General features: G+C 43.4%; 1 protein-coding gene across 10 annotated transcripts in view; it reads right to left on the bottom strand.

Moving 5' to 3' along the window:
* TNRC6A (trinucleotide repeat containing adaptor 6A) overlaps window positions 1-25,785 on the bottom strand; it is a 219,026-nt gene that overhangs the window by 97,406 nt on the left and 95,835 nt on the right. For 2 of the 10 annotated variants that reach the window (XM_012464633.3, XM_021672323.2), the window contains exons 1-2: window positions 2,551-2,734; window positions 2,087-2,134 (exon numbers count right to left, since the gene is read on the bottom strand). The exons of 5 other annotated variants lie outside the window; for them this stretch is intronic. In XM_012464633.3, the coding sequence (XP_012320056.1) occupies window positions 2,087-2,134; window positions 2,551-2,555 (53 nt within the window). In that variant the 5' untranslated portion in view covers window positions 2,556-2,734. Of the gene's footprint in view, window positions 1-2,086; window positions 2,177-2,550; window positions 2,735-25,785 lie in introns of those variants that run through there. 3 more of the 10 variants (XM_012464634.2, XM_064362583.1, XM_012464635.3) reach the window with 2 other exon arrangements.

Raw genomic sequence — 25,785 nt, 5'->3', positions numbered from 1 at the left:
GTCCTGCATTTGAAATATCGAAAATGCACAAAAAATGATTACTCAATGTACACAATGCCTTAATTTCCTGGGGAGAGCACTAATGGGTAAAGACAGATAACATTCTTTTTTTGTGTGAGAAAAAAGAAACACAGAGCTAGGGACGTAGTTGAAGGAAGTATTTGCCCATCACATCCCTCTTCCTCAGAATACTTTTAACCTGCAAGAAATGCCGCCCCCCTTCATTGGATCCTTAGTACACACTGCCTTACAATCTCTTTGATATTTGTTTTTCCTTTCATGCCTTCTGACCAACTGAAGATCCTCAAGCACATGAATGGGATGGTATCTTTTGATCCCTACGTCATCTACCTAGTATTACTGTTATTTATGCACTTACAATAGTGTTTCTACTAGATTGTACATGCCCTCTGTGGACATGGACAGCACTCTACACCTCTTTATGCAACCCAAAGGGCTTAACAGACCTCAGCAACTGGCTGGCCCAAGCCTCTCGTTTTATAGATTGGACAGAGAGAGGCTAAGTGACTTGCCAAGAGTCAAGGTCATATTGCAAGTAGCAGAGCTGGAATTCCAACTCTGATAAATAGCCAACCCAGAGACTCAAGTTCTACCTAATATTAAAATTACATCTGTGGTACAGACAATTTTTAATTAAGTACAAGAGCACCTTCACAGGAATTATACTGGTATAGTTACCTGACAAAACAAAAATGGAAGGAGAAATAGACTTCTAAGCTCTGTTCTGCTTAGAACAGAGCTTACACCTTAATGGCTCAACCTGTTTTCTTTAATGGTTCCAAATCTTAACATTTCCTCACTAGATTTTGACAACAGAATTTATGTAAACATACCACAAATAGTCAGTGATGTCAGACTTAATTCCCCTTAAATGATCTCATAATTATTTTGAGTAACAGAGAATCCCTTACTGGGTAAACCAATGATGCCTATCCTTCACCATCTGAACATATTCTATAACGATCACCTGAACGGATTGGTATCTTATAAAACTCAACAGGCCAGCAATTTGGAACAATTATATACGGTGTAAAATATACAGACGATTTGAAATGTGAGTGTTAAAAACCCCAACATAAATCTAAAACCTGCAAGCATCAAGAGCAAACTGCACGAAAACCTGAGATAGAAGAAATTTTATTTTAGTCTCAACAAGTGAAAAAAAAGAAAAAGAAAAAAAGCTATTCATGGATCTGGTTAACTAGCTAAGTTTCTCTGAGTGTCCCAGTATGATGCAAAAGAAAAAGGTGAATAAGAAAGGAAAAAACGGTAGGAAAGAAAATGAATGTGAAAAGGAGTTAAATACAGTAAAATTCCCTGATGCTTAACCAATTACAGCTCAGTGAAGCTAAATATTTCCATTCCATAAAGACAGCGTTCAAAAAAGCAAAAAACAAAAACCCTCCCTTCGCGGTGATGCAAAAGCAGCAGGGCCCAACAAAAAAGACAACCTCTTCTGGAGAACAGATTTTTAATTATTTTACCAGCTGATAAAAAGAGCACACACCGAACATGGACAGAAATGGAGTTTCAAAGGAAAACAAAACGCAGCGTATGCTTGGTAAAGTTCAAGGGCAAAATGTTTCCAATGCAACAGAATCCGCCTGACTACAATGTGTTGGTGGGGGGAAATGCGAACACATAGTATCTTTTTATAAAGGCAACAATTTGAGCTACAAAGTAATAACGGGGAAGCCAAAACAGTTTGACAGCCCGCCATAAGGGCCGCCTCAATCATGAGTCACACAATGCCTGCAACCATTTACAATAGTAATTAATGCACAAGTCCCCTAATTAAATTCTAAAAGGGTGAGAATGCTTTAACTAAGTTTACAAGAATTGCTTTGCGCTTTTTCTTTTTATTTTTTTAAAGAAAGAAACACACGCGTAATTACGCATCTCCCCGCAATCCCTCCAGTATTCCCCCATGCCGCTTCTCCCGAATGCCTGCTCTCTGCGTGCGGAAGAAAATGTCACGGGGGAACTTCTCAACCCAGAAAGGGCGAATCGGAGTAGAAATACACGATTATAATGGGGCGGGAGATGGAAAGCTCGCCCATCTTACCTGCTAAGATTTCTTTCTACGTCTTTGGTAGCTTTAGCTTCCAATTCTCTGAAACAAAAAACAAAAACAAAAACAAAACAAAAACACACACACACAAAAACGAGATGCGCGTGAAAACGGAGCTGCTGCGGCACAGGCTCGCGCCAGGGCCGGATGGGGGAGGGGAGGGGAGGGGAGGGGACGCGGAGGGAGGGGGATTCACAAAGCTGCGGGGTTGCAGCCCGGACTGCGGTCCCCTGGCGCGGGCGAGGCGCAACCCCGGCCGAGCCCCCGCGGCGCAGCGAGGTTCCCCCAGGCCGCCCGCCCGGCCTCCTCAGCAGCGCAGCCCGCGCCCTCCCGCCGAGGCCCGAGATCTCGGGGACGCTCGGTGCCGCCGCCGCCGCCGCCGCCGCCGCCGCGGTTGCGGGCCCTGCGGCAGCGCCTGCGGCTCCTCCCGCCCGGAGGGAGGCCCCCGTTCCGCTCACCTCATGTGTGTAAAGTGCACGAGCAAGTGGGGCGCGGCGAAGGAGGCTCGCGAGCCTCAAGCCCTCCGCAGCGCCGCGGGGAGAGGCTCGAGCCGCCGCACCAGCGCCATTTTCTACACCGACCCGCTGCCGCCGCCGCCGCCGCCGCCGACACCGCCGCCGCCGCAGGCCCCAGACCGGAAGTGAATGCCCCACTCGGCAACCCCTTCCGGGGGCGCCGCGGCCACTAGTCCCCAAGATGGAGGCCCTAGCAACTGGACCCACAGACCGAGCAGGTCCTTGGCAACCGCCCCGGCGTGGCACGCTGCACCCGGCCGTACCTCCCTGGAGGTCACAGCCTCCGAGGAGCCCCGCGGAGTGGCTGGGGGGCCTGCGGAGCCCCGAGCCAATCTTTTTCGGTGCGACCGGCTCCGGTCTGACCGAAGAGGAGGGGAGTTCCTCCCCTCCTTCTCCTTCTTTGCTGCGACACAAGTTTTCTACCCGCCGCCCGGCCCCTCCCCCACTGATGCAAGCCAAAAAAAAAATTCCCTAAAACGCAAATTCTACCCCAGCCGCAGCCTGATGAGCCCGCGCGGCTTTTGAATTCGGCCACTTCTAATTATTTATGACCTTGGGCCAGTTATTTAATCTCTCTGCTTCTCAGTTCCTCCTCAGGTAAAGAATGCATGCCTGAGGTGAGTTGTGAGGCTTAAAAGCGATTTTTATCCACCGACTTCTGCAGACCCTTTGACTCAGCAGTTCCGCTTGCACAGATTTTCTGCTCAGGAAATAATTTTGCGTATCTGCAAATATTTCACCATCGAGATACTAAGCTGTGGCATTGATGATGGTGAAAAATTGTCCAGCGTTACTAGATGGCTTCAAAAACAGATACTGGCATGTATTAGGACACTGTAAAAATGCTGTGGAGGAATAATCCCGGCATGGGGAAAATGATTGCAATAAAATAAGTGAAAAAGCAGGTTCTAAAGTAGCTCACACATGTAGATACACTACAGTTCATATATGTAGATACACTAAGATATGTATATATGTAGACACAGATGCATATGTGTACATTAAAAGTATACATATATGCCTACATGTAGATACAATAAGATATATACCTATCTGCAGGTAGATACAACAATATATATACATGTAGATACAGTAAGACACATATTCACTTGAGTGTGTGCTTTCCAATCTCTCATTATGCTGTTTCTTCTAATTTAAAGATAATTACTCCTCTGTGCTTAAAATCTATAACCTTTACTTTCTCAGAACCCTCACTCTGTGGATCATCCCATTCTCCTTTTTCTAACCTAGGTCTTTCAACTGGCGTTTTTTTAAATTAATTAATTTATTTTTTGAGGCAGAGTCTGTCTCCCAGGCTGGAGTGCAGTGGCGCGATTTCCGCTCACCGCAACCTCCGCCTTCCGGGTTCAAGCAGTTCTCCTGCCTCAGCCTCCCGAGTAGCTGGGATTACAGGCGCGCACCAGTGCGCCCGGCTAATTTTTTGTTTAGTAAAGACAGGGTTTCGCCATGTTGGGGAGGCTGGTCTTGAATTCCTGACCTCAGGTGATCCGCCCGCCTAGACCTCCCAATGTGCTGGGATGACAGACGTGAGCCATCGCACCTGGCCTGAACTGGCTTTAAACATGCTCGAATCTCTCCCATTAAAAACAAAATTTCCCTGGACATGTTGGGTTCCTATCCTCTCCAAGACGCTAAGCTAATGAATGAATGCACAGAAAGTCATGAAACTCATCAAAATGTTAACTGGTGATGACTTTTTAAAATTTTCTTCTTTTAGCGTATCTGTTTTTTTCTTGTTTACAATGAGCATCTAAAAAACGCTTTTTGAAAAAAATCAGGTTTACAAAATGTAAAACGTAGTTGACACCAAATAAATGCTAGTGACTTACCTTTTCCTGCTATCATCCCTGAGATCCATTCCCCTATACACATATTTGTTTTCCTTTCATAATCCTTTCTACTTAAAATGTTTAAAAAGTTACTACAGTATTTCGTTAGGAGTTTAAAAATATGAACATATACGTATGGCACAATATGCTTTCATACTAAGTTTATGAATAATTTTTCACAACAGCATAAGGCAATGAAAACAGTAATATATATCAACATTTGCACAGCTGTTAAGATTAGCTGATTTTCTTATTAGATTTTTTGTTTTAATAACTCACTGATTCTTTTTTTTTTGAGATGGAGTTTTGCTCTTACTGCTCAGGCTGGAGTGCAATGGCATGATCTCAGCTCACCACAACCTCCCCCTCCTGAGTTCAAGCGATTCTCCTGCCTCAGCCTCCCGAGTAGCTGGGATTACAGGCATGTGCCACCACGGCCAGCTAATTTTTGTATTTTTAGTAGAGATGAGTTTCTCCATGTTAGTGGGGCTGGGCTCAAATTCCTGACCTCAGGTGATCCACCTGCCTCAGCCTTCCAAAGTGCTGGATTACAGGCATGAGCCACCATCCCCAACCCTTAGTGATTCTTTTTTTTTTTTTTTTTTTTTTTTTTTGAGACAGAGTCTCGCTCTGTTGCCCAGGCTGGAGTGCAGTGGTGTGATCTTGGCTCACTTCAACCTCCACCTCCTGGGTTCAAGTGATTCTTCTGCCTCAGCCTCCTGAGTAGCTGGGATTACAGGCGTGTGCCACCACGCCCAGCTAATTTTTGTATTTTTAGTAGAGACGGGGTTTCACCATATCGGCCAGGCTGATCTCGAACTCCCGATCTTGTGATCCACCCGCCTCGGCCTCCCAAAGTGCTGGGATTACAGGCGTGAGCCACTGTGCCCAACCTGCCCTTAGTGATTCTTAATTGGGACAGGTTTGCCCCCATCTCTACCCTGCAGACATTTAGCGGTGAACTTTTTGGTTGTCACACTGGATGCTACTGATAGGTATCTAATAGCTCCAGGCCACAGATTCCGCTAAATATTCTATGATGCATAGGATAGTCCCCTACAACCCTGGAATATCTAAACGAAAATGCCTACAGTACCAAGGTTGAGAAAGCCTGGAACTAATTTCCAGCTGCAGAGAAGCTAATAAGATGTGATTTCTTGGCTGGGTATGGTGGATTAGGCATGGTAAGCAAGGCGCGGGGACTCACGCCTGTAATCCCAGCACTTTGGGAGGCTGAGATGGGCGGATCATCTGAGGTCAGGAGTTCGAGACCAGCCTGACCAACATGGTGAAACTCAGTCTCAACTAAAAATACAAAATTAGCCAGGCATAATGGTGCATGCCTGTAATCCCAGCTACTCTGGAGACTGAGGCAGGAGAATCGCTTGAACCCAGGGGCAGAGATTGCAGTTAGCCAAGATCACACCATTGCACTCCAGCCTGGGCAACAAGAGTGAAACTCCAACTTGGGAAAAAGAAAAAAAGAAAGGTGATGTCTTGAAGGTTTGTCAACAGTGGTTGGACATCCCACCTGAGCCTTCATGGGCAGCAATATAGAGTGTTCTATGTGAGATCATGCTGGTCACTTTTAAATTATCTGTTACTTAAACTTGGTGCATTCATCAAAGAAGAATGACATCATAAGATCAGCACTGATTCCTTATGTGGGACCCACTAAGGGATCTTCTCCTGTTACTATCTTTTCTTTTTATTAAATAATCATTCTCTCTACTGAATATTCCCCATAACCATACAAACTCTAGTAACTTTCATTAAAAAGCAAAAAGCCCAAAACTCTCTTGATGCCTCATTCCTCTCCAGCTCCATTTTCCTGCTCTTGTTCCCAGCAGTGCTTTCTTGGGAAAGTGTTCGACACAAGAGCCTTCCACTGGCTCTCCTCCTTCTCCTAGCTCTCTTTAACCTGATTTCCCCATCCCACCTCCAAAACTGCTCTTACGAAGGTCGCAAATGGCTTTGAAGGTGCCAAACTCAATGGGAACAGGTCTGTCCTCATCTTGATTTACTTCTTAGCTACATTTGCCACAATTCCCTCCTAAAGAGAATGTCTTTGCTAGGCCATCTTGACAGTATATTCTTCTGGAGTTCTTTTAACCTTTCTAGCCTTTTTTTTTTTTTTTTTTTTTTTTTGGTATCTTTTGCCAGCATCTTCTGCTTTATATTGAATAAATGTTGGCGATCCCCCCACTACCAACGCTTTCTCCAGACTTGTGTCCTTCCTCATTCTCTACTTTCTCTTTAGGATGGGTAATCTCATCTATTCTCTTGTATGTAAGTACTTTCTAAATACAGATGACTCTCAAATTTAAACCTTAACCCTTGTCTCACCTGTGTACCCCTGAATGCCAAAATGACAATTCACTCACATAATATTTATTGAGCACCTACTACGTGCCAGGCACTGTGCTAGTACTGGCTTCTCTGGTTCTTGTGAGGAACTACTATGGTGGATTAAGTCTAGCAAGGGAGATAGATTTTTTTTTTTTTCAGGCGAAGTCTTGCTCTGTCAACCAGGCTGGAGTGCAGTGGCATGATCTCGACTCATTCCAACTGTGCCTCCTGGATTCAAGTGATTCTTGTGCCTCAGCCTCTTCAGTAGCTAGAATTACAGGCGGGTGCCACCATACCTCGGTAATTTTTGTATTTTTAGTAGAGACAGGGTTTCACCATGTTGGCCAGGCTGGTCTCAAACTGCTGACCTCAAGTGATCCACCTTCCTCAGCCTCCCAAAATGCTGGGAATACAGGCATGAGCCACCATGCCCAGCTGATTTTTTTTTTCTTAAGTAAATTATAAATGTATAATTACAAACTATGGCAGTGAACAGAGGGACAGGAATGTTGCTCTAAGAAAGTGTAAAACAAGGGAACACACCATTGTGTAACAAAGAAGGTTTCTTTGAAAATGTAAAGCTTCACCTGAGAATGGTCAGAGGAGCTGGGGAGTGGTAGAGGAGGGGTCTCAGGCTGGAGGGTTACATTTATGGTTACATTTGTGAGTTATCAGTGTGGAGGGAAACAGGCTTCATATTGTATCTAGTTTTTAATCTGCCAGACCAAGGCAAATGGATCGCTGGAGCTCAGGAGTTCGAGACCAGCCTGGGAAACACGACAAAACCCCATCTCTACTAAAAATACAAAAATTAGCTGGGCACGGTGGCGTGCACCTGTAGTCCCAGCTACTCAGGAGGCCAAAGTGGGAGGATTGCTTGAGCCTGGGAGGGCTAGGTTGCAGTGAGCCAAGATAATGCCACTGCACTCCAGCCTGGGTGACAGAGTGAGACTCTTTCTGAATAAATAAACAAAACGTACTAGAGTCGTCATTTTAGTTGCATTAATCAATTAGGAATGGAACCAGAAACAAGGTCCTATGAAGAGAAACAGGCTGTACAAATTTAATTTTAAATAAGCCCCTTTTCTCCATTTGTCTTTGCTCCTATGGCTTTTGAGGTTATCCCGACATAAATATTCTCTAACTTCTCCTCCTTCTCTTACTGAGAAGGGTAAATGATTAGCCTAATACTTTGGAAATTATGTACTTGAAGGAAAAGATTTTTTTTTCCCTCCCAAGGGACCAAATACTGTTGTGAGATATGTAAGTATTTTTTAGGCAAGGTTCATGCATAATCTTTTTAAATTGAAAATTTTTTTCACAATAATGTATAAATTGTAAATAAAAATTGAAGACATGAACATGGATAAGAGTTCCTGGATAGAATGTATCTTGATGTATCTTGTTTTGTTTTGTTTTGTTTTTTAGACAAGATCTTGTTCTGTCACCCAGGCTGTAGTGCAGTGGTGCAATTTTGGCTCACTACAACCTCCACCTCCAGGGCTCAAGTGATCCTTTCACCTCAGCCTCGAGGAGCTGGGGCTACAGGTGCAAGCCACTCCACCTGGCTACTTTTTGTATTTTTTTTGTAGAGATAGGGTTTCACCACGTTGCCCAGGCTGGTCTCAAACTCCTGAGCTCAGGTAATCCACCTGCCTCGGCCTCCTAAAGTTCCTGGGATTACAGGCGTGAGCCACTGTGCACAGCTGAGTGTATTTATCTTATTTAACTAAAATGTATTTGGAATTTAATATATGCCAGTCAGGCTCTGTTCTAAGTGCTTCACAAATATTATTAACTGCTGTTTTCACATAGCCATGTGAGGTAGAAATACTATCCCCACTTTGCAGATGAGGGTAATTAACTTGTTCAATGTCACATAAATAGTGAATGGTAAAACAAAAAACAAAAACAAACTAACAAAAAACACAAGTGAGGCCAGGCGCAGTGGCTCATGCCTGTAATCCTGGCATCTTGGGAGGCTGAAGCAGGTGGATCACGAGGTCAAGAGATCGAGACCATCCTGGCCAACATGGTGAAACCCCGTCTCTACTAAAAATACAAAAATTAGCCAGGTGTGGTGGCATGCGCCTGTAATCCCAGCTACTTGGGAGGCTGAGGCAGGAGAATTGCTTAACCCCAGGATTAACCTCCAAGATTGTGCCTTTGCACTCCAGTCTGGTGACAGAGTGACACTCCGTCTCAAAAAAAAAAAAAAAAAAAACCTATTACCTAAGACATAGTTTAAAAATACATATATATTGACATCTCTGATATAAAAGAGAAATAAAAGTAACATAATAAAATAAATTGTCTTATGTAAATGTTGGGAAACAGTCTACACTAGAAGACTCAGTGGGGTAGGCAGGTGTTGGCACCTATGTGTAGTGCCACTACTATAAATAGTCACAGCAGTGATGAATTGATTACTCACACACCAAGAACTGTAGTAATGTTGGAGATGTAATTTTTCTGAAAGGAAGAACAACTCGCAGTCAAGTTTTGAACAAATAGAAAACAGTTATCTCAATGTATGTGATAATTGCATTACTAGAAATCTTGCAGTAATTAAAATGGAACAAAAAAGAAGTTAGGTACTCAGATAATTATAAACATCCCTTTCATCGTGTGAATCTCCAGTGAGGGGGGAATTCCCCATTTTGTGGAATTATCTCTGTTCAGCATCCACAACTCCTAGCCACTGACTTTTTTTTTTCCTTTTGTTTTTAGACAGAGTCTTGCTCTGTCACCCAGGCTGGATGGAGTGCAATGGCAGGATCTCAGCTCACTGCAACCTCTGCCTTCTGGGTTCAAGTGATTCTACTGTCTCAGCCTCCCAAGTAGCTGGGACTACAAGTGCTTGCCACCACACCAGGCTAATTTTTAGTAGAGATGGGGTTTTGCCATGTTGGCCAGGCTGGTCTCGAATCCCTGACCTCACTTCAGCCTCCCAAAGTGCTGGGATTACAGGCATGAACCACTGCACCTGGCCGCCACTGAATCTTTTTTTTTTTTTTTTTGAGACAGAGTTTCACTCTTGTTACCCAGACTGGAGTGCAATGGCACTATCTCGGCTCACCGCAACCTCCGCCTCCTGGGTTCAACCAATTCTCCTGCCTCAGCCTCCCAAGTAGCTGAGACTACAGGCATGCACCACCATGCCCAGCTAATTTTTGTATTTTTAGTAGAGACGGAGTTTCACCTTGTTGACCAGGATGGTCTCGATCTCTTGACCTCGTGATCCACCTGCCTCGGCCTCCCAAAGTGCTGGGATTATAGGTGTGAGCCACCGCGCCACTGACTCTTAATAGCACACATCTCCCCTCAACCAAAAATACTTCAGTCATTTCCCCCAAACTCTCTGGGAAGGGGAAGTGAAGTGTTGCTCATTGAGAACCATTAGTATGGAGGGTGAGAGGAGTCAAGGAATAAATCCTGGAAAATCTGAAACTGTAATGAAGAAACCAGCAAGGCAGGAAAGAAACAGGATGAGTGTGGCATAATGGGGCCACATAATACCTCCTGGGTATTTCAGGCTGACATGTCAAAATTTAGCCTCCTCATTTCTCCCCTGACCCCACCAACATCCCACATGAACCTGACTTTTTCCCAGTTCTGCCAGGTCGCTAATAACACCACCAGTCACTTAGCTACTTCAGCCAGAAACCCAAGCTTCAATTTTGACTCTTTCCTGCATCTCATGCAATATATCAGCAAGTCATTTGGTCTCTAGCCTGCTTTCTTTGTCTTCCCTTCACTGTTTCTCCACTGTCGTCCCTTAGAACACCCTGAAAACTCCAAAGATTCCTTCTCTTTGCCTCTTTTTTGTTGTTGTTGTGGTATAGTTCATATACAATAAAAGTCACACTTTATGTATTTAAGAGTTGGGTCTTGGCGGGGTGCAGTGGCTCACGCCTGTAATCCCAGCACTTTGGGAGGCCAAGGCGGGTGGACCATTTGGGGTCAGGAGTTCAAGACCAGCCTGGCCTAACATAGTGATACCATGTATCTACCAAAAATACAAAAATTAGCCAGGCATGGTGGTGGGTGCCTATAATCCCAGCTACTCGGGAGACTGAGGTAGGAGAATCGCTTGAATCTGGGAGATGGAGGTTGCAGTTAGCCAGGATCGCACCAGTGCACTCCAGCCTGGGTGACAGAGTGAGACTGTTTCAAAAATTAAAATAAAAAATAAAATAAATAAATAAACAGTTGAGGTCTTGCTCTGTCACCCAGGCTAGAGTGTAGTGGCACAATTATAGCTTGTTGCAGCCTCAAACTCCTGGGCTCAAGTGATCCTCCTACCTCAGGCTCCCAAGTAGCAAGGATGCCATGTATGTGTCACCACAATCAGCTAATTTTTTATTACTTTTTATAGAGATGGGGGTCTTGCTATGTTTCCCAGGCTGGTCTTCAATGCCTGGACTCTAGTGATCCTCCCACCTTGGCCTCCCAAAGCAGTGGGGTTACAGGTATACTCACACATTTAAAGTGAAAAATCTGATGCATTTTGACCAATAAATATACCCATGTAACCATTACCACAATCACTATATAGAACAGTTTTATCACTCCAGAAAATTCCCTTATGCCCCTTCACAGTGACTCACCTGTTCTCCTCCCACAAACATCTACCACCAGGATACCACTTTTCTGATTTACATCGCCATAAATTACTGCTGTCTGTTTTAGCTCCTCATATAAATGAAGTCATACTGTATATATTCTTTTGGGCTTGACTTCTCTTGCTAAACATGCCTGTGAGAGTCATTCATATGATTGCCTGTATTAAGTTCATTCCTCTTTATTGCTGGGAAATATTACATTGAATGGATATACCACAGTTTACTCCTCCTGTTTTAAAATAATAATTATTATTGTTATCATCATTTTGAGACAGCGTCTCACTCTGTCACCCAGGTTAGAGTACAGTGGTGCCATCTGGCCCACTGTATCTCAACTTCCCAGGCTGAAGCCATCCTCCCACCTCAGCCTCATGAGTAGCTGGGACCGAAGTTGTACACCACCAGGCTGGGCTAATTTTTATATTTTTTGTAGAGACAGGGATTTGCCACGTCATCCAGGCTAGTCTCAAATTCCTTAGGCTCGAGCAATCCACCCCGCCTCGGCCTCCCAAAGTGCTGGGATCACAGGTATGAGGCACAGCACCTGGCCCTAATATCATTATTGTTTGTAGAGACGAGGTTTCACCATGTTGCCCGGGATGATCTCAAATTCCTGAGCTCAAGGGATCCACACACCTCAGCCTCCCAAAGTGCTGGAATTACAGGCATGAACCACCGCACCCAGCCACATCCTCCTCTTAATTGGCATTTGGGTTATTTCCAGTTTGGGGTTATTATGAGTAAATCTGGTATGAACAGTTCTTGTACAAGTCTATTTTTGTGGACAGTGGGCATGTGTTTCTACTTTTCTTGGTTAAATACCCAGAAATAGAATTACTGGATCACAAGATAAGTGTGTACTTGACTGAGTAAGAAACTAGAAAACATGTCTAAAATGGTTGGTTGTACCTGGTACATCTCAACCTCATCAAGAGTTCTAGTTGCTGCTCCTCCTCAGCAGCTTTGCAGGAGTTCAAGCTTAGCCCGTCAAAACCATTCTCCATACAGCAGCCTTAATTCTTTTTCTTTTTCCTTTTTTGAGACAGGGTCTAGCTGTGTCACCCAGATGGGAGTGCAGTGGTGTGATCACAGCTCACTGCAGCCTCCAACTCCCAGGCTGAAGTGATCCTCCCACCTCAGCCTCCTGAGTAGCTGGGACTACAGATGTAAGCCACTATACCTAGCTGTTTTTTTTTTAATTATTATTTTTTTGTAGACGGGGCCTCACTATGTTGACCAGACTGGCAATTTTTCTTAAAATGAAAGTTTGAGCATCTTCTTTTCTGCTTAAACTAATAAAAAGAATTTCCAGGACTCTCGATTTAAAGCCTGACACTTTTTTTTTTTTTTTGAGATGGGGTCTTGCTCTGTTGCACAGGCTGGAGTGTAGTGGCGTGATCTCAGTTCACTGCAACCTCTGCCTCCCAGGTTCAAGCAGTTCTCCTGCCTCAGCCTTCTGAGTAGCTGGGATTACAGGTGCCCACCACCACGTCTGGCTAATTTTTTGTATTTTTAGTAGAGACAGGTTTCACCGTGTTAGCCAGGATGGTCTCGGTCTCCTGACCTCATGATCTGCCCGCCTTGGCCTCCCAAAGTGCTGGGATTACAGGAATGAGCCACTGTGCCTGGTCAAAGCCTGATGGTACCTTTAATGTATTCTAGAACATCTCCCCGATGTTATCTTTAGTCATTCTCTCTTGCTTACCATGCCTCAGACAAGGCTGTTCCTCCCCATCCTTCCCCTCTCAACCCAAATGAAACTTCCTGAGAACTTTCTTGACCACCACCTGCCTTGACTCAAAAGGCCTCCCTCCCAGTTACATGTTCTAAAGACATCCTCTACGCCTTCATAGTGTCAATCACATTTGTAATGAAATATGTTGCTTGTTTAAATTTTTTATTTTTTTGAGACAGGGTCTCACTCTGTTGCCTGGGCTGGAGTGCAGTGGTGCAATCATAGCTCACTGCAGCCTTGAACTCCTGGACTCAAGTGATCCTCCTGCCCCAGCCTCCTGAGTTGCTGGAACTACAGACCCACACCACCACATCCAACTAATTTTTACTTTTATTTTATTTATTATTATTTTTTAAGACAGGGTCTCATTCTGTCACCCAGGCTGGAGTGCAGTGGCATGATCATGGCTCATTTCAACCTCTGCCTCCCAGGTTCAAGAGATTCTCACGCCTCAGCCTCCTGAGTAGCTGGGATTACAGGCACCTGCCACCATACTCGGCTAATTTTTGTATTTTTAGTAGAGATGGGATTTCACTATGTTGGCCAGGCTGGGTCTTGAACTCCTGACCTTAGGTGATCTGCCCACCTCAGCCTCCCAAAGTTGCTGGGATTACAAGCATCAGCCACTGTGCCCAGCACCAATTAATTTTTAAAATTTTTTTGTAGAGATAGGATCTCCCTATGTTGCCCAGTCTCAAACTCCTGAACTCCTGAGCCTAAATGATCCTCTTACCTTGGCCTCCCAAAGTGCTAGAATTACAAGTGCCTACCACTGCCCCTGGCTTTGTTTAATCTCTGGTTCTCTTGATTTTTTGTAAGCACCAGGAGAGCAAAGGCCATATCTGCCTATTCATCAGTACATCTCCACCTCTAGCACAATGCTTAGTACATATTAGGCCCTCAATAACACCTATTAAATGAATAAATAATTTTCTACACTCTGCTTATCTCTCTCTCTCTTTTTTTTTTTTTTTTTTTTGTTTGAGAAGGAGTCTCGCTCTGTCACCCAGGCTGGAGTGCAGTGGCTCGATCTTGGCTCACTGCAACCTCTGCCTCCCAGGTTCAAGCAATTCTCCCTGCCTCAGCCCCCCATGCAGCTGGGATTACAGGTGCCCACCACCAAGCCCAGCTAATTTTTGTATTTTTAGTAGAGACTGGGTTTCACCATGTTGGCCAGGCTGGTCTCGAACTCCTGAACTCAGGTGATCACCCACCTTGGCCTCCCAAAGTGCTAGGATTACAGGTGTGAATCACTGCACCCTGCTTGCTTATCTCTCTCTATCCAAAAATCCACATCACCACCAAAGTGGTCTTTCTAACTAGTTAATCTGATAAGTCCTGCTGTGGCTATGAATTTTCGAATGGCTATATTCTATAGAATTCTACCTGAGACCCCTTGTGTAGCATAAAAGACTCTTCAAGAACTCTTGCTACCTAACCTGCCATGTTTCTTACAATCCCTATATTGTGCTTCAGCAATAGTGAATTATTACTAGTTTATTGTGTTTTTCAAAGCCTCTATGACTTGAACACATTATTTCCTCTGAGTGGAAGTCCTCTCCTATTATGGCTACTTAACGAACTCCTGCTTCAAAGCCCAGTTCAAATGTTACCTCCCTTGGTAAGCCTTCCCTGAAATGCTCTAGATCTCATAAGAATATAGATGTGAGTCAAGTACCAGTATTAATGTACCTATCATTCCTGCCCCCTACTATTCAGATGAAAACACACCCCACTGAAAAGAATGCCTTGAGCATTTAGGGCAGGAATCTCATGTGCTCTTGTGAGATAACTCATTTTATCCAGGCACTGCCAGCGGAGAAGGGCCCCAAGAGTGAAGACTTGTCTGCTTCATTCAGTGTTGTATTCTCCAGTACCTAGAGCAGTGCCTGGGAAGTATTAAGCTTGGAATTCATATTTGTTGAATAGGAAGAATGAATGGGTTGGGGGTGCGGGGGGCGAGGGGGCAGATGCCTGTAATCCCAACACTTTGGGAAGCCAAGGTGGGCAGATCACCTCAGGTCAGGAGTTCCAGACCAGCCTGGCCAACATGGTGAAACCCTGTCTCTACTAAAAATACAAAAATGGGCCGGGCGCGGTGGCTCACGCCTATAATCCCAGTACTTTGGGAGGCTGAGGCGGGTGGATCACGAGGTCAAGAGATCAAGACCATCCTGGTCAACATGGTGAAACCCCGTCTCTACTAAAAATACAAAAAAATTAGCTGGGCATGGTGGCGCGTGCCTGTAATCCCAGCTACTCAGGAGGCTGAGGCAGGAGAATTGCCTGAACCCAGGAGGCGGAGGTTGCGGTGAGCCGAGATCACGCCATTGCACTCCAGCCTGGGTAACAAGAGTGAAACTCCGTCTCAAAAAAAAATAAATAAAATAAAATAAAATACAAAAATATTTGGGCATGCTGGTGCATGCCTGTAATCCCAGCTACTCAGAAGGCTGAGACAGGAGAATTGCTTGAACCCAGGAGGCGGAGGTTGCAGTGAGCCGAGATGTGTCACTGCACTCCAGCCTAGACAGCGAGAACGAAATTCCTTCTCAAAAAAAAAAAAAAAAAAAAAGGGTGAGCGTTGTCTTTCTTCCAAGCAGGTTTAATGATGTGGCAACAAGCATCGTTGTCTCCAGGTACCTGTTTGTTAACATCATGACTGCCAACAAGAATTGGATTCTCCTAGACTTCTGCGTGGTCTCTGGGATCTCCTGGGTTTTGCTTTATCTAACGAACGCAAACAGCCTTCTTTCCCTGATGCTCTGGCCTGTCGCCAGATCCACCAAGCAGATTCATTGTTTCACTAAGGAGAAAGTGGGTACTATTGCTTCTTATTAGGTACTTTAGATATTCATTGCTAAAATAATCATTGGTTGCTTCCCTACTTTTTCTGATAATGGCATCCGGCTTTCCTTAGAGGCTCTCCTCCTTCACTCTCAGTCAATGAATTTTGGTGGAAAAGGCTACATTAAGCATTCTTATTTTTAATGATTCTTATACCCACTGACTAAGTAGAGGAAAACTTGAACGTTAAATTAAATAATGAGGCCAGGTACGGTGACTCATGCCTGTAGTCCTAGCTATTCAGGAGGCTGGTCAGGGAGGTTCGATTGAGTCCAGGGGGTCAAGGCAGCAGGGAGCCGTGATTGTGCCACTGTACTCCAGCCCTGGGCAACATTGTGAGGCCCTGCCTTAATAAATAAACAATAGTAATTATAACAATAATGTAGGAAACTGTGTGTCCATACAGACAGAAATAAATGTATTTGTTTATCAATCAATTCATTTATTCATTCCTCCAAGTTGTTTTTGTTTTTTTTTTTTTTTTTTTTTTTGAGACATAGTCTCTGTCTGTTGCCCAGGCTGGAGTGCAGTGGTGTGATCTCAGCTCACTGCAACCTCCGCCTCTTGCATTCAAGCGATACTCCCGCCTCAGCCTCCCAAGTAGCTGGGACTATACAGGCATGTGCAACCACACCTGGCTAATTTTTTGTATTTTTAATGGAGACAGAGTTTCACTGTGTTAGCCAGGATGGTCTCAGTCTCCTGACCTTGCAATCCCAAAGTGCTGGGATTACAGGCGTGAGCCACCGTGCCCAACCTTCTTTTTTTTCTGTTGAGACAGTGTCTCACTTTGTCACCCAAGCTGGAATTAGATTGTGTGAACATGGCAACCTTGACCTCCTAGGCTCAAATGGTCCTCCGCCCCCCCCAAATAGCTGGGACTACAGGTGCGCACCACCACAGTCAGCTAATTTTTGTACTTTTTGTAGAGGCGGGGTTTCTCCATGTTGCTCAGGCTTGTCTTGAACTCCCGGCCTCAAGCAATCCACCCACCTCAGCCTCCCAAAGTGCTGGAATTACAGGTGTGAGCCACGGAGCCCAGCCCATTCATTATATGTTTGATGAGGAATAAGAGCTTCTGTTTCCAGCCAACATGGGGTAACTGGAACTGTATTTACTCCTCCCTCCTGAATCAGCTAAAAATACAGAAAAAATTTATGAAACAACGGTTTTCAAAACATTAGACATCAAGCAAAGGAGGACAGTGATCCCCAAGAGATGGGAAAGAAATGAGGTGGACCCAATGGTTGCCCTACATTACTGCTTGAGGAGAGTTTCCAGGCAGTGGTACAGTGGCACAGGGAGGGAGATCCAAGCACAGTGGACTTCCTGAGTTGAAGCAATGCAGCTCAGTGTCTGCAGAGACCAAGGTGGCTAGAATTTGCAGATGAGAGTACCAAAGAGGAGAGAACCACACACATAGAGAACTCCAGAGATCTACGGATGGTCATGCTTGAGTAGAAAACCTCATAATTCACGGGGCATTAGGTACAGTACTCAAGAGGGTTTTGCATCAGTGGTGGGACAAAGTTAACTCTAAACAAATGTATGCCCAACAAAGCTTAAAAGGAATTTATTGCCAGGTATGGTGGCTCGTGCTTGTAATCACAGCAGCTTGGGTCTTTAGCTAAAAACTGTGCAGTACATGCATGTCATAAAACTACTCAAGGATGGGCCAGGCACAGTGGCTCACACCTGTAATCTCAGCACTTTGGGAGGCTGAAGTGGGTGGATCACTTGAGGCCAGGAGTTTGAGACCAGCCTGGCCAACATGGCAAAACCCCGTCTCTACTAAAAATAAATAAAAAATAAATAAATTAGTCAGGCGTGGTGACATGCACCTGTAATCCCAGCTACTCAGGAGGCTGAGGCAGAAGAATTGCTTGAACTCAGGAGATGGAGGGTGCAGTGAGCCGAGATCATGCCACTGCGCTCCAGCCTGGGAGACAGAGTGAGACTCCATTCTAATTAAAAAAAGAAAAAAAAGAAAGTACTCAAGAATGGAAAAGAACCACCCAAAATGATTAGAAGGAACAATATCTGGGACTCACAGAGAGGTTGGGATAGTTTCTGATCCCATCAGCTAGAGTAGAAAACCTCATAATTCATGGGGCATTAGGTACAGTACTCAAGAGGGTTTTGCATCAGTGGTGGGACAAAGTTAACTCCAAACGAATGTGTGCCCAACAAAGCTTAAAAGGAATTTCTTGCCAGGTATGGTGGCTCATGCCTGTAATCACAGCAATTTGGGACGCTGAGGTAGGAGGATCGCTTGAGCTCAGAAATTCAAGACCAGCCTGGACAATAAAGTGAGATCTCATCTTTACAAAAAAATTAAAAAATAAAAATTTTGAAAGAAAGGAATTCCTAATAGGTTCAATCTGCATTCAAGTAATTAACTGTATTCCAGAACAAATCTGTAGAATATTTATATAAATATAAAAACTAAAATGTACCAGATAAGCAAAAAAGTAGGAAAATATATTGAAATGAGGAGAAAATTTTGCTATTTGAAATTGACACAGAAATGACACAGGTGCTAAAATTAGAAGAAAAGGATATCAAAACAGTTATCAGAGCTGTATTTCACATATCCTAAAAGTTAAGTAGAGCCCTGAAATATATTTTTAAAATAAAGACTTAAACTTCTGGAGGTAAAAATGACAATGTCTGAGAAGAAAAACACACAGAATTGGATGAGATTAACAGCAGATCAGGCGCTGCAGAAGAAAAGATCAGTCAACCTGACGATATAGCAGTAGAAACTATCTAAAGTGAAGCAGATAGGAAAAAGAGACCTAAAATGAAATGAACAGATCATCAGTGAGCTGTGGAACAAATTAAATGATCTAATATATGGGTTATAGGAGACCGTAAAGGAGAGAACAAGGGACTAGAAGAAGAATTTAAAGAAATAATAGTACAATTTTCTCCAAGTTTCATGAAAACTATAAACCACAGATTCAACAATGTCAGTAAGCCCCAAACAGACACACACATACCCATGCAATGTGAAGAAAATGACACTAAAGCACATAATAATTGAATCATTTAAAAACAATGATTAATGGCCAAGCATGCTGGCTCATGCCTGTAATCTCAGCACTTTGGGAGGCTGAGGCAGGTGGATGACCTGAGGTCAGGAGTTTGAGACCAGCCTGGACAACATGGTGAAACCCCCGTCTCTACCAAAAATACAAAAATTAGCCGGAGTTGTAGTGCACACCTGTAGTCCCAGCTACTCGGGAGGCTGAGGCAGGAGAATCACCTGAACTTGAAAGATGGAGGTTGCAGTGAGCCGAGATCACACCACTGCACTCTAACCTGGGTGACAGAGCGAGACTCTGCCTCAAAAACTTAAAATAAAAATAAAATAAAATAAAATAGGCTGGATGCAGTGGCTCATGCCTGTAATCCCAGCACTTTGGGAAGCCGAGGTGTGCGGATCACGAGGTCAGGAGTTCAAGACCAGACCAGCCAACATGGTGAAACCCTGTCTTTACTAAAAAATACAAAAATTAGCTGGGCCTGGTGGCTTGTGCCTGCAATCCCAGCCCTTTGGGAGGCTAAGGCAGGAGGATCACTTGAACCCAAGATCGCTTGAGGCTGAAGTGGGTTATGATCATGCCACTCACTCCAGCCTTGGAGACAGAGGAACACCCAGTCTCTCTTAAAAAACAAAAAAAAAGTTACAGTTAATAAACTAAGGAATAGTGGATATTTAGTTTTCACAGGACCATTTGTTGACAAATTTTTTTCCCCTGTTGAATGATCTTGGCACTCTTCAAAGGAATAAAATGGAATCATAAAAATTACTCAACTACACCAGGCATGGTGGCTCAAGCCTGTAACCCAACACTTTGGGAAGCTGAGGCAGGTGGATCACCTGAGGTCAGGAGTTTGAGACCAGCCTGGCCAACATGGTGCAACAATGTCTCTACTTAAAATACAAAGATTAGGCCGGGCGCAGTGGCTCACGCCTGTAATCCCAGCACCTTGGGAGGCCAAGGTGGGTGGATCACGAGGTCAACAGATCGAGACCATCCTAGTCAACATGGTGAAACCCCGTTTCTACTAAAAATACAAAAAATTAGCTGGGCATGGTGGCGCGTGCCTGTAATCCTAGCTACTCAGGAGACCGAGGCAGGAGAATTGCCTGAATCCAGGAGGCGGAGGTTGCGGTGAGCCGAGATCGCGCCATTGCACTCCAGCCTGGGTAACAAGAGCGAAACTCCGTCTCAAAAAAAAAAAAAAAAAAAAAATACAAAGATTAGCTGGGCATGATGGCAGATAGATGCCTGTTATCCCAGCTACTCAGGAGGCTGAGGCAAGACATTTGCTTGAACCCGGGAGGCAGAGGTTACAGAGAGCTGAGATCGCACCATTGCACTTCGGCCTGGGCAACAAGAGTGAAACTTTGTCTCAAAAAAAAAAAAAAAAAATCACTCAACTAAAAATATTAAGAAATGGGCCAGGCGTAGCAGCTCATCCCTGTAATCCCAGCAATTTGGCAGGCCAAGGAAGGAGGATCACTTGAGCCCAAGAGTTTAAGACCAACCCAGGCAACATAGTGAGGTCCCATCTCTATTTTAATAATAAAATAAAATAAATAAAAAGTATTTAGAAACAAACAACAAAAAAAGGAAAATAGAAATGAAGAACAAATGGGACAAATAGACAGCAATAGCCAGAATCTAAGTTTAAAGTCAGCTAATCACATAAAATGAAAGGTCCATAGAATGGAATACTACCCAGCAATTTAAAAGGAATTATTTAAATAAATAACATGGATGAATTTCAAAATAATAATACTGAGAGAAGGAACCCAGACTCCCCCAAAAGGACAGATTGCATGACTCAATTTACACAAAAGTCTAGAAAATGGAAATTATTATGTAGTCATAGAAAGAATGTCAGTGGTGCCTGGGGATGGGGAGATTGCAGGGGAAGGGTGAGAGGAAAAGATTACAAAAAGGGAGAAGGAAACTTTTGGGGATGATGGATATGTTTGTTTTCTTTATTGTGACAATGGTTTCACAGCTCTATATATATGCCAACACTTATCAAATTACACACTTTAAATATGTGAATCATTAAAGCTATTTCCAAAAAAGTCTGATGAGGGCCAGGCACGGTGGCTCACGCCTGTAATCCCAGCACTTTGAGAGGCTGAGGTGGGCAGATCATTTGAGGTCAGGAGTTCAAGACCAGCTTGGCCAACCTGGTGAATCCCCATCTCTACTAAAAATACAAAAATTTGTCTGGGCGTGGTGGCTCATGCGTAATCCCAGTACTTTGGGAGGCCAAGGCGGGTGGATCACGAGGTCAGGAGATCGAGACTATCCTGGCTAACTTTCTTTTTAGTAGAGATGGTGAATCCCTGTCTCTACTAAAAATATAAAAAATTAACAGGGCACGATGGCTCATGGCTGTAATCCCAGTACTTCGGGAGGCCGAGGAGGGTGGATCATCTGAGGTCAGGAGTTTGAGACCAGCCTGGCCAAGATGGTGAAACCCTTTCTCTACTAAAGATACAAAAAAATTAGCCGGGCATGGTGGTGCACACCTGTGATTCCAGCTACTCGGGAGGCTGAGGCAGGAGAATTGCTTGAACCTAGGTGGCAGAGGTTGCAGTGAGCTGAGATTGTGCCACTGTACTCCAGCCTGGGCAGCAGAGTGAGACTCCATCTCAAAAACAAACAAACAAACAAACAAAAATTAGCTGGGTGTGGTAGCACGTGCCTGTAGTCCCAGCTACTTGGGAGGCTGAGGCATAAGAATCTCTTGAACCTGGGAGGCAGAGGTTGTGCGGTGAGCCAAGATCATACCACTGCATTCCAGCCTGGGTGACAGAGTGAGACTCCAACTCAAAAAAAAATAGAGTTTGATGAGAAATGAAAATATTTACATAATTTCAAAACACCTCCCACAAAATGCTTCTAAATTAAAAGGGAAAAACAGACACCACCTTAATTGAATGATCAAAGTGGATGTCATCAGGATTGGAACAAATCAAATCTAGCACCCCTTAGTAGAATGCAATAAGAAGAACACAGCATCAGCCCTGTGCTATTCCTGTTAAAGATGAGGAAATCTCACACAAACTACACTGCAGGACTATAGGCATGCGCCATGACATCTAGCCAATTTTCCTATCTTCTGTAGCAGTGGCACCTCTCTATATTGACCAGGCTGATCTTGAACACCTGGGCTCCAGTGATCCTCCTGCCTCGGCCTCCCAAAGTGCTGGGATTACAGCCATGAGCCATTGTGCCCTGTTAATTTTTTATATTTTTAGTAGAGACAGCCTTCCCAGTAGCTGGGATTATAGCCACGTGTCACCACGTCTGCCTAATTTTTGTATTTTTTGTAGAAGTGAGGTTTTGCCATATTGTCCAGGCTGGTCTCAAAATCCTGGCCTCAAGTCATCTACCCGTCTCAGCCTCACGGCCTCACAGAGTGCTGGGATTATAGGCGTGAGCCCATAGTGGCCGTTATTTAACACTATCATTGCCAACTAGTTATCTCACTTTAATTCGTATTTCTTTAGTCGCTAGTGAGGTTGAGAAATATTTTGTGTGTTTTTATATATTTATAAGCAATTTATATTTCTTTTTTTGTGAGCTACATCATTCTTTGCCCAATTTAAAAACTATTCAATTTTTTTCTTTTTAATTATAAGAACTCTTTGTATATTAAGGACATTTATTCTTTGTCTATTGTATGAATTGTAAAAATATTTCTCCTAGCTTGTTACCTACCTTTTAATTTAGCCTATGGTATTTTTATACTGTGCAGCTATTTTGACTCTTACGTAGCCAATTTTTTCTTTTTAGCATCTAAGTTTTGTGTCTTGCTTAAATAGATTTTCTCTTAAGATGTGTGCGTTTATGTATGCCCATGTTCCCTTTTCATCCTGTTTTATTTTTATTTATTTACTTTTTTTTTTTTTGAGACAGAGTCTCACTCTGTCGCCCAGGCTGGAGTACAGTGGTGCAATCTTGGTTCACTGCAACCTCTGCCTTTGGGGTTGGAGCAATTCTCCTGCCTCAGCCTCCCAAGTAGCTGGGGTTACAGGTGTGTGCCACCACACCTGGCTAATTTTTGTATTTTTAGTAGAGATGGGGTTTCGCCTTGTTGGCCAGGCTGGTCTCAAACTCCTGACCTCAGGTGATCCACCCACCTCACCTTCCAGAGTGCTGAGATTACAGGCGTGAGCCACCTTGCATGGCCTTATTTACATTTAAATTGTTTATCTGGCTGGGCACTGTGGCACATGCCTGTAATTCCCGCACTTTGGGAGGCCAAGGTGGGTGGATCACCTGAGATCAGGAGTTGGAGACAGAGATTGCAGTGAGTTGAGATTGTGCCATTGCACTCTATCCTGGGTGACAGAGTGAGACCCTGTCTCAAAAAGAAAAAGAGAAAAGAAAAAAAAAAAACACTGTTTATCTGTCTGGAATTTATTTGGTGTAAGGAATCAGATAGGCATCCAGCTTTAACTTAAGTTTTTCAAATGGCTAGCCAATTACTTTAACAGCAATTACTGCACTGCCTAATTTTATTTTTTTCTCCCTGATTTCAAATGTAATTTTACCATATCTTCTCTAATGTATTTGAGTCTATTTCTAGATTCTAATCTGTTTCATTGATTTGCTTTTCACTTCATGCACAAGTACCAAAGATTTTCAAATATAAATGTAGCTTTATAATATGCTTCAATACCTAGGAGGGTTAATTCTTCTTTATTACTTTCCTTTTTCAAAATTTTCCTGGCTAGCCTCACTTGTTTATTTTTCCATTTGAACTTTAGACTCAGTCAGTCTACTTCCAAAAAACCTCATAATGTATTTTTATTGACATCAAATTAAAGGTTAAGCTTAATTTAGGGAGGATATGCATCTTTACATCATGAAATCTTGTAATTGGTGAACAAAGTGTGTATTTTCATTTATTCCTTCTTTCATTTTCCTACGTTTTTGCTGTTGCTGATGTTGTAAGTGTGGGCGTTCATGCTATTTTAAGTACAACGTTTTCTTCCATTTTGTTTTTCTAGCTTTTTTTCCTGAAATACAGAAGTGCCGTTGATTTTGTAACCAACTACATGACTGACTTAACTCATTGCTTGTGAGAGATTTTCCAGGAGTACTCTTGGATTGGCTAGACATGCAATCACATTACCTGAAAATAGTCGTCATATTTTCTCCACTTCGTAATTCTTAAAATTCTTATTTTTTATCTTTATATACCTAGAATAATATTAATTAACAGTGGAAATATTTGTCTTACCCTGTTTCTACTTTAATGGAAAATGCTTTTAATGTGCAACATTAAACAATATGCTATTTTTTTAACGTTAAATATTTCTATCATATCAATACCGGATATTGAATTTTGTTAAATATTCTTGTAGTCTCTAAGAAAGATCATGTAGTCATTCTCATTTAACGAGTATTAAGAATTTACCTAAGGCCAGGTGCAGTGACTCATGCCTATAATCCCAGCACTTTGGGAAGCTGAGGTGGGCAGAAGCAGTGGTCAGGAGTTCGAGACCAGCCTGGCCAACATGGTGAAACCCCATCTCTATTAAAAATACAAAAATTAGCTGGGTATGGTGGCACACGCCTGTAATCCCAGCTACTTGGGAGGTTGAGCAGGAGAATCACTGGAACCTGGGAGGTGGAGGCTGCAGTGAGCCGAGATTGCACCACTGCACCCCAGCCTGGGTGACAGAGTGAGACTCTGTCTCAAAAAAAAAAAAAAAAAAAAAAAAAAAAAAAAAAAAATTCATCTAAAATCAATAGAGAGTTTGTATAAGATAGAGTTTGAGAGGCCATCCTGGCTCGTTCTGGACTCTAGAAATTCTAGATGTGTCATGCATTCTCTGAGTGATCTTGGCAAGTTCCTTAGCCTCTCTGTGCCTTGGTTGCCTCTTCTGTAAAACAAAATTAATAATAGCATCTAGCTGAAATGGTTGTCCCTGGAATTAAATGAATAAATATAAATAAGGTGTTTTGAACAGTGCTTGGTTCATAATAAGTGCTATATAAATACTAATCATTAGTATTACATTTCTAGAATGACTCCACTTGTGCTGAGCTTTTTAAAAATTAAGTTCATTTTTATTTTTGTTTATTTATTTATTTATTTTGTGGAGACAGGGTCTCATTGTGTTGCCCAGGCTGGTCTTAAAATCCTGGTCTCAAGTGATCCTCTTGCCTCAGCCTCCCAAAATGCTGGGACACATGTGAACCACTGAGTCCTAGTATGCTGAGATTTTCTGTTATCATTGTTTTAAATAAAGGTATTCATTTATTTGTGAAAGTATTACATGCACCCAGAAAAGTGCACAGCTGGGGGATTTGCTACAAAAGTGAGGACATAAATAATATACCCCCTTATACTTACTTAATGTTATAATTTTCCTTTTTTCCTTTTTCTTTTCCTTTGTTGTTGTTGTTTTTTGAGATGGAATCTTGCTCTTTCGCCAGGCTGGCGTTCAATGGCAAGATCTCGGCTTACTGCAACTTCCACCTCCCAGGTTCAAGTGATTCTCCTGCCTTAGCCTCCCGTGTAGCTGGGACTACAGGTGCCCGCCACCATGCCCAGCTAATTTTTGTATTTTTAGCAGAGATGGGGTTTCACCATGTTGGTCAGGCTGGTCTCAATCTCTTGACCTCGTGATCTGCTAGTCTTGGCCTCCCAAAGTGCTGGGATTACAGGTGTGAGCCACTGTGCCCGGCCCTTTTTTTCTTTTTTTGAGATGGCTTTC

This window comes from Aotus nancymaae, unplaced genomic scaffold, assembly GCF_030222135.1.
Source record: "Aotus nancymaae isolate 86718 unplaced genomic scaffold, 86718_ANA_hifiasm-v0.15.2.pri h1tg000049l, whole genome shotgun sequence".
Lineage (NCBI taxonomy): Eukaryota > Metazoa > Chordata > Mammalia > Primates > Aotidae > Aotus > Aotus nancymaae.
The sequence above is the reverse complement of the archived record's forward strand: the minus strand, read 5'-3'. Positions and strand labels throughout refer to the sequence as shown.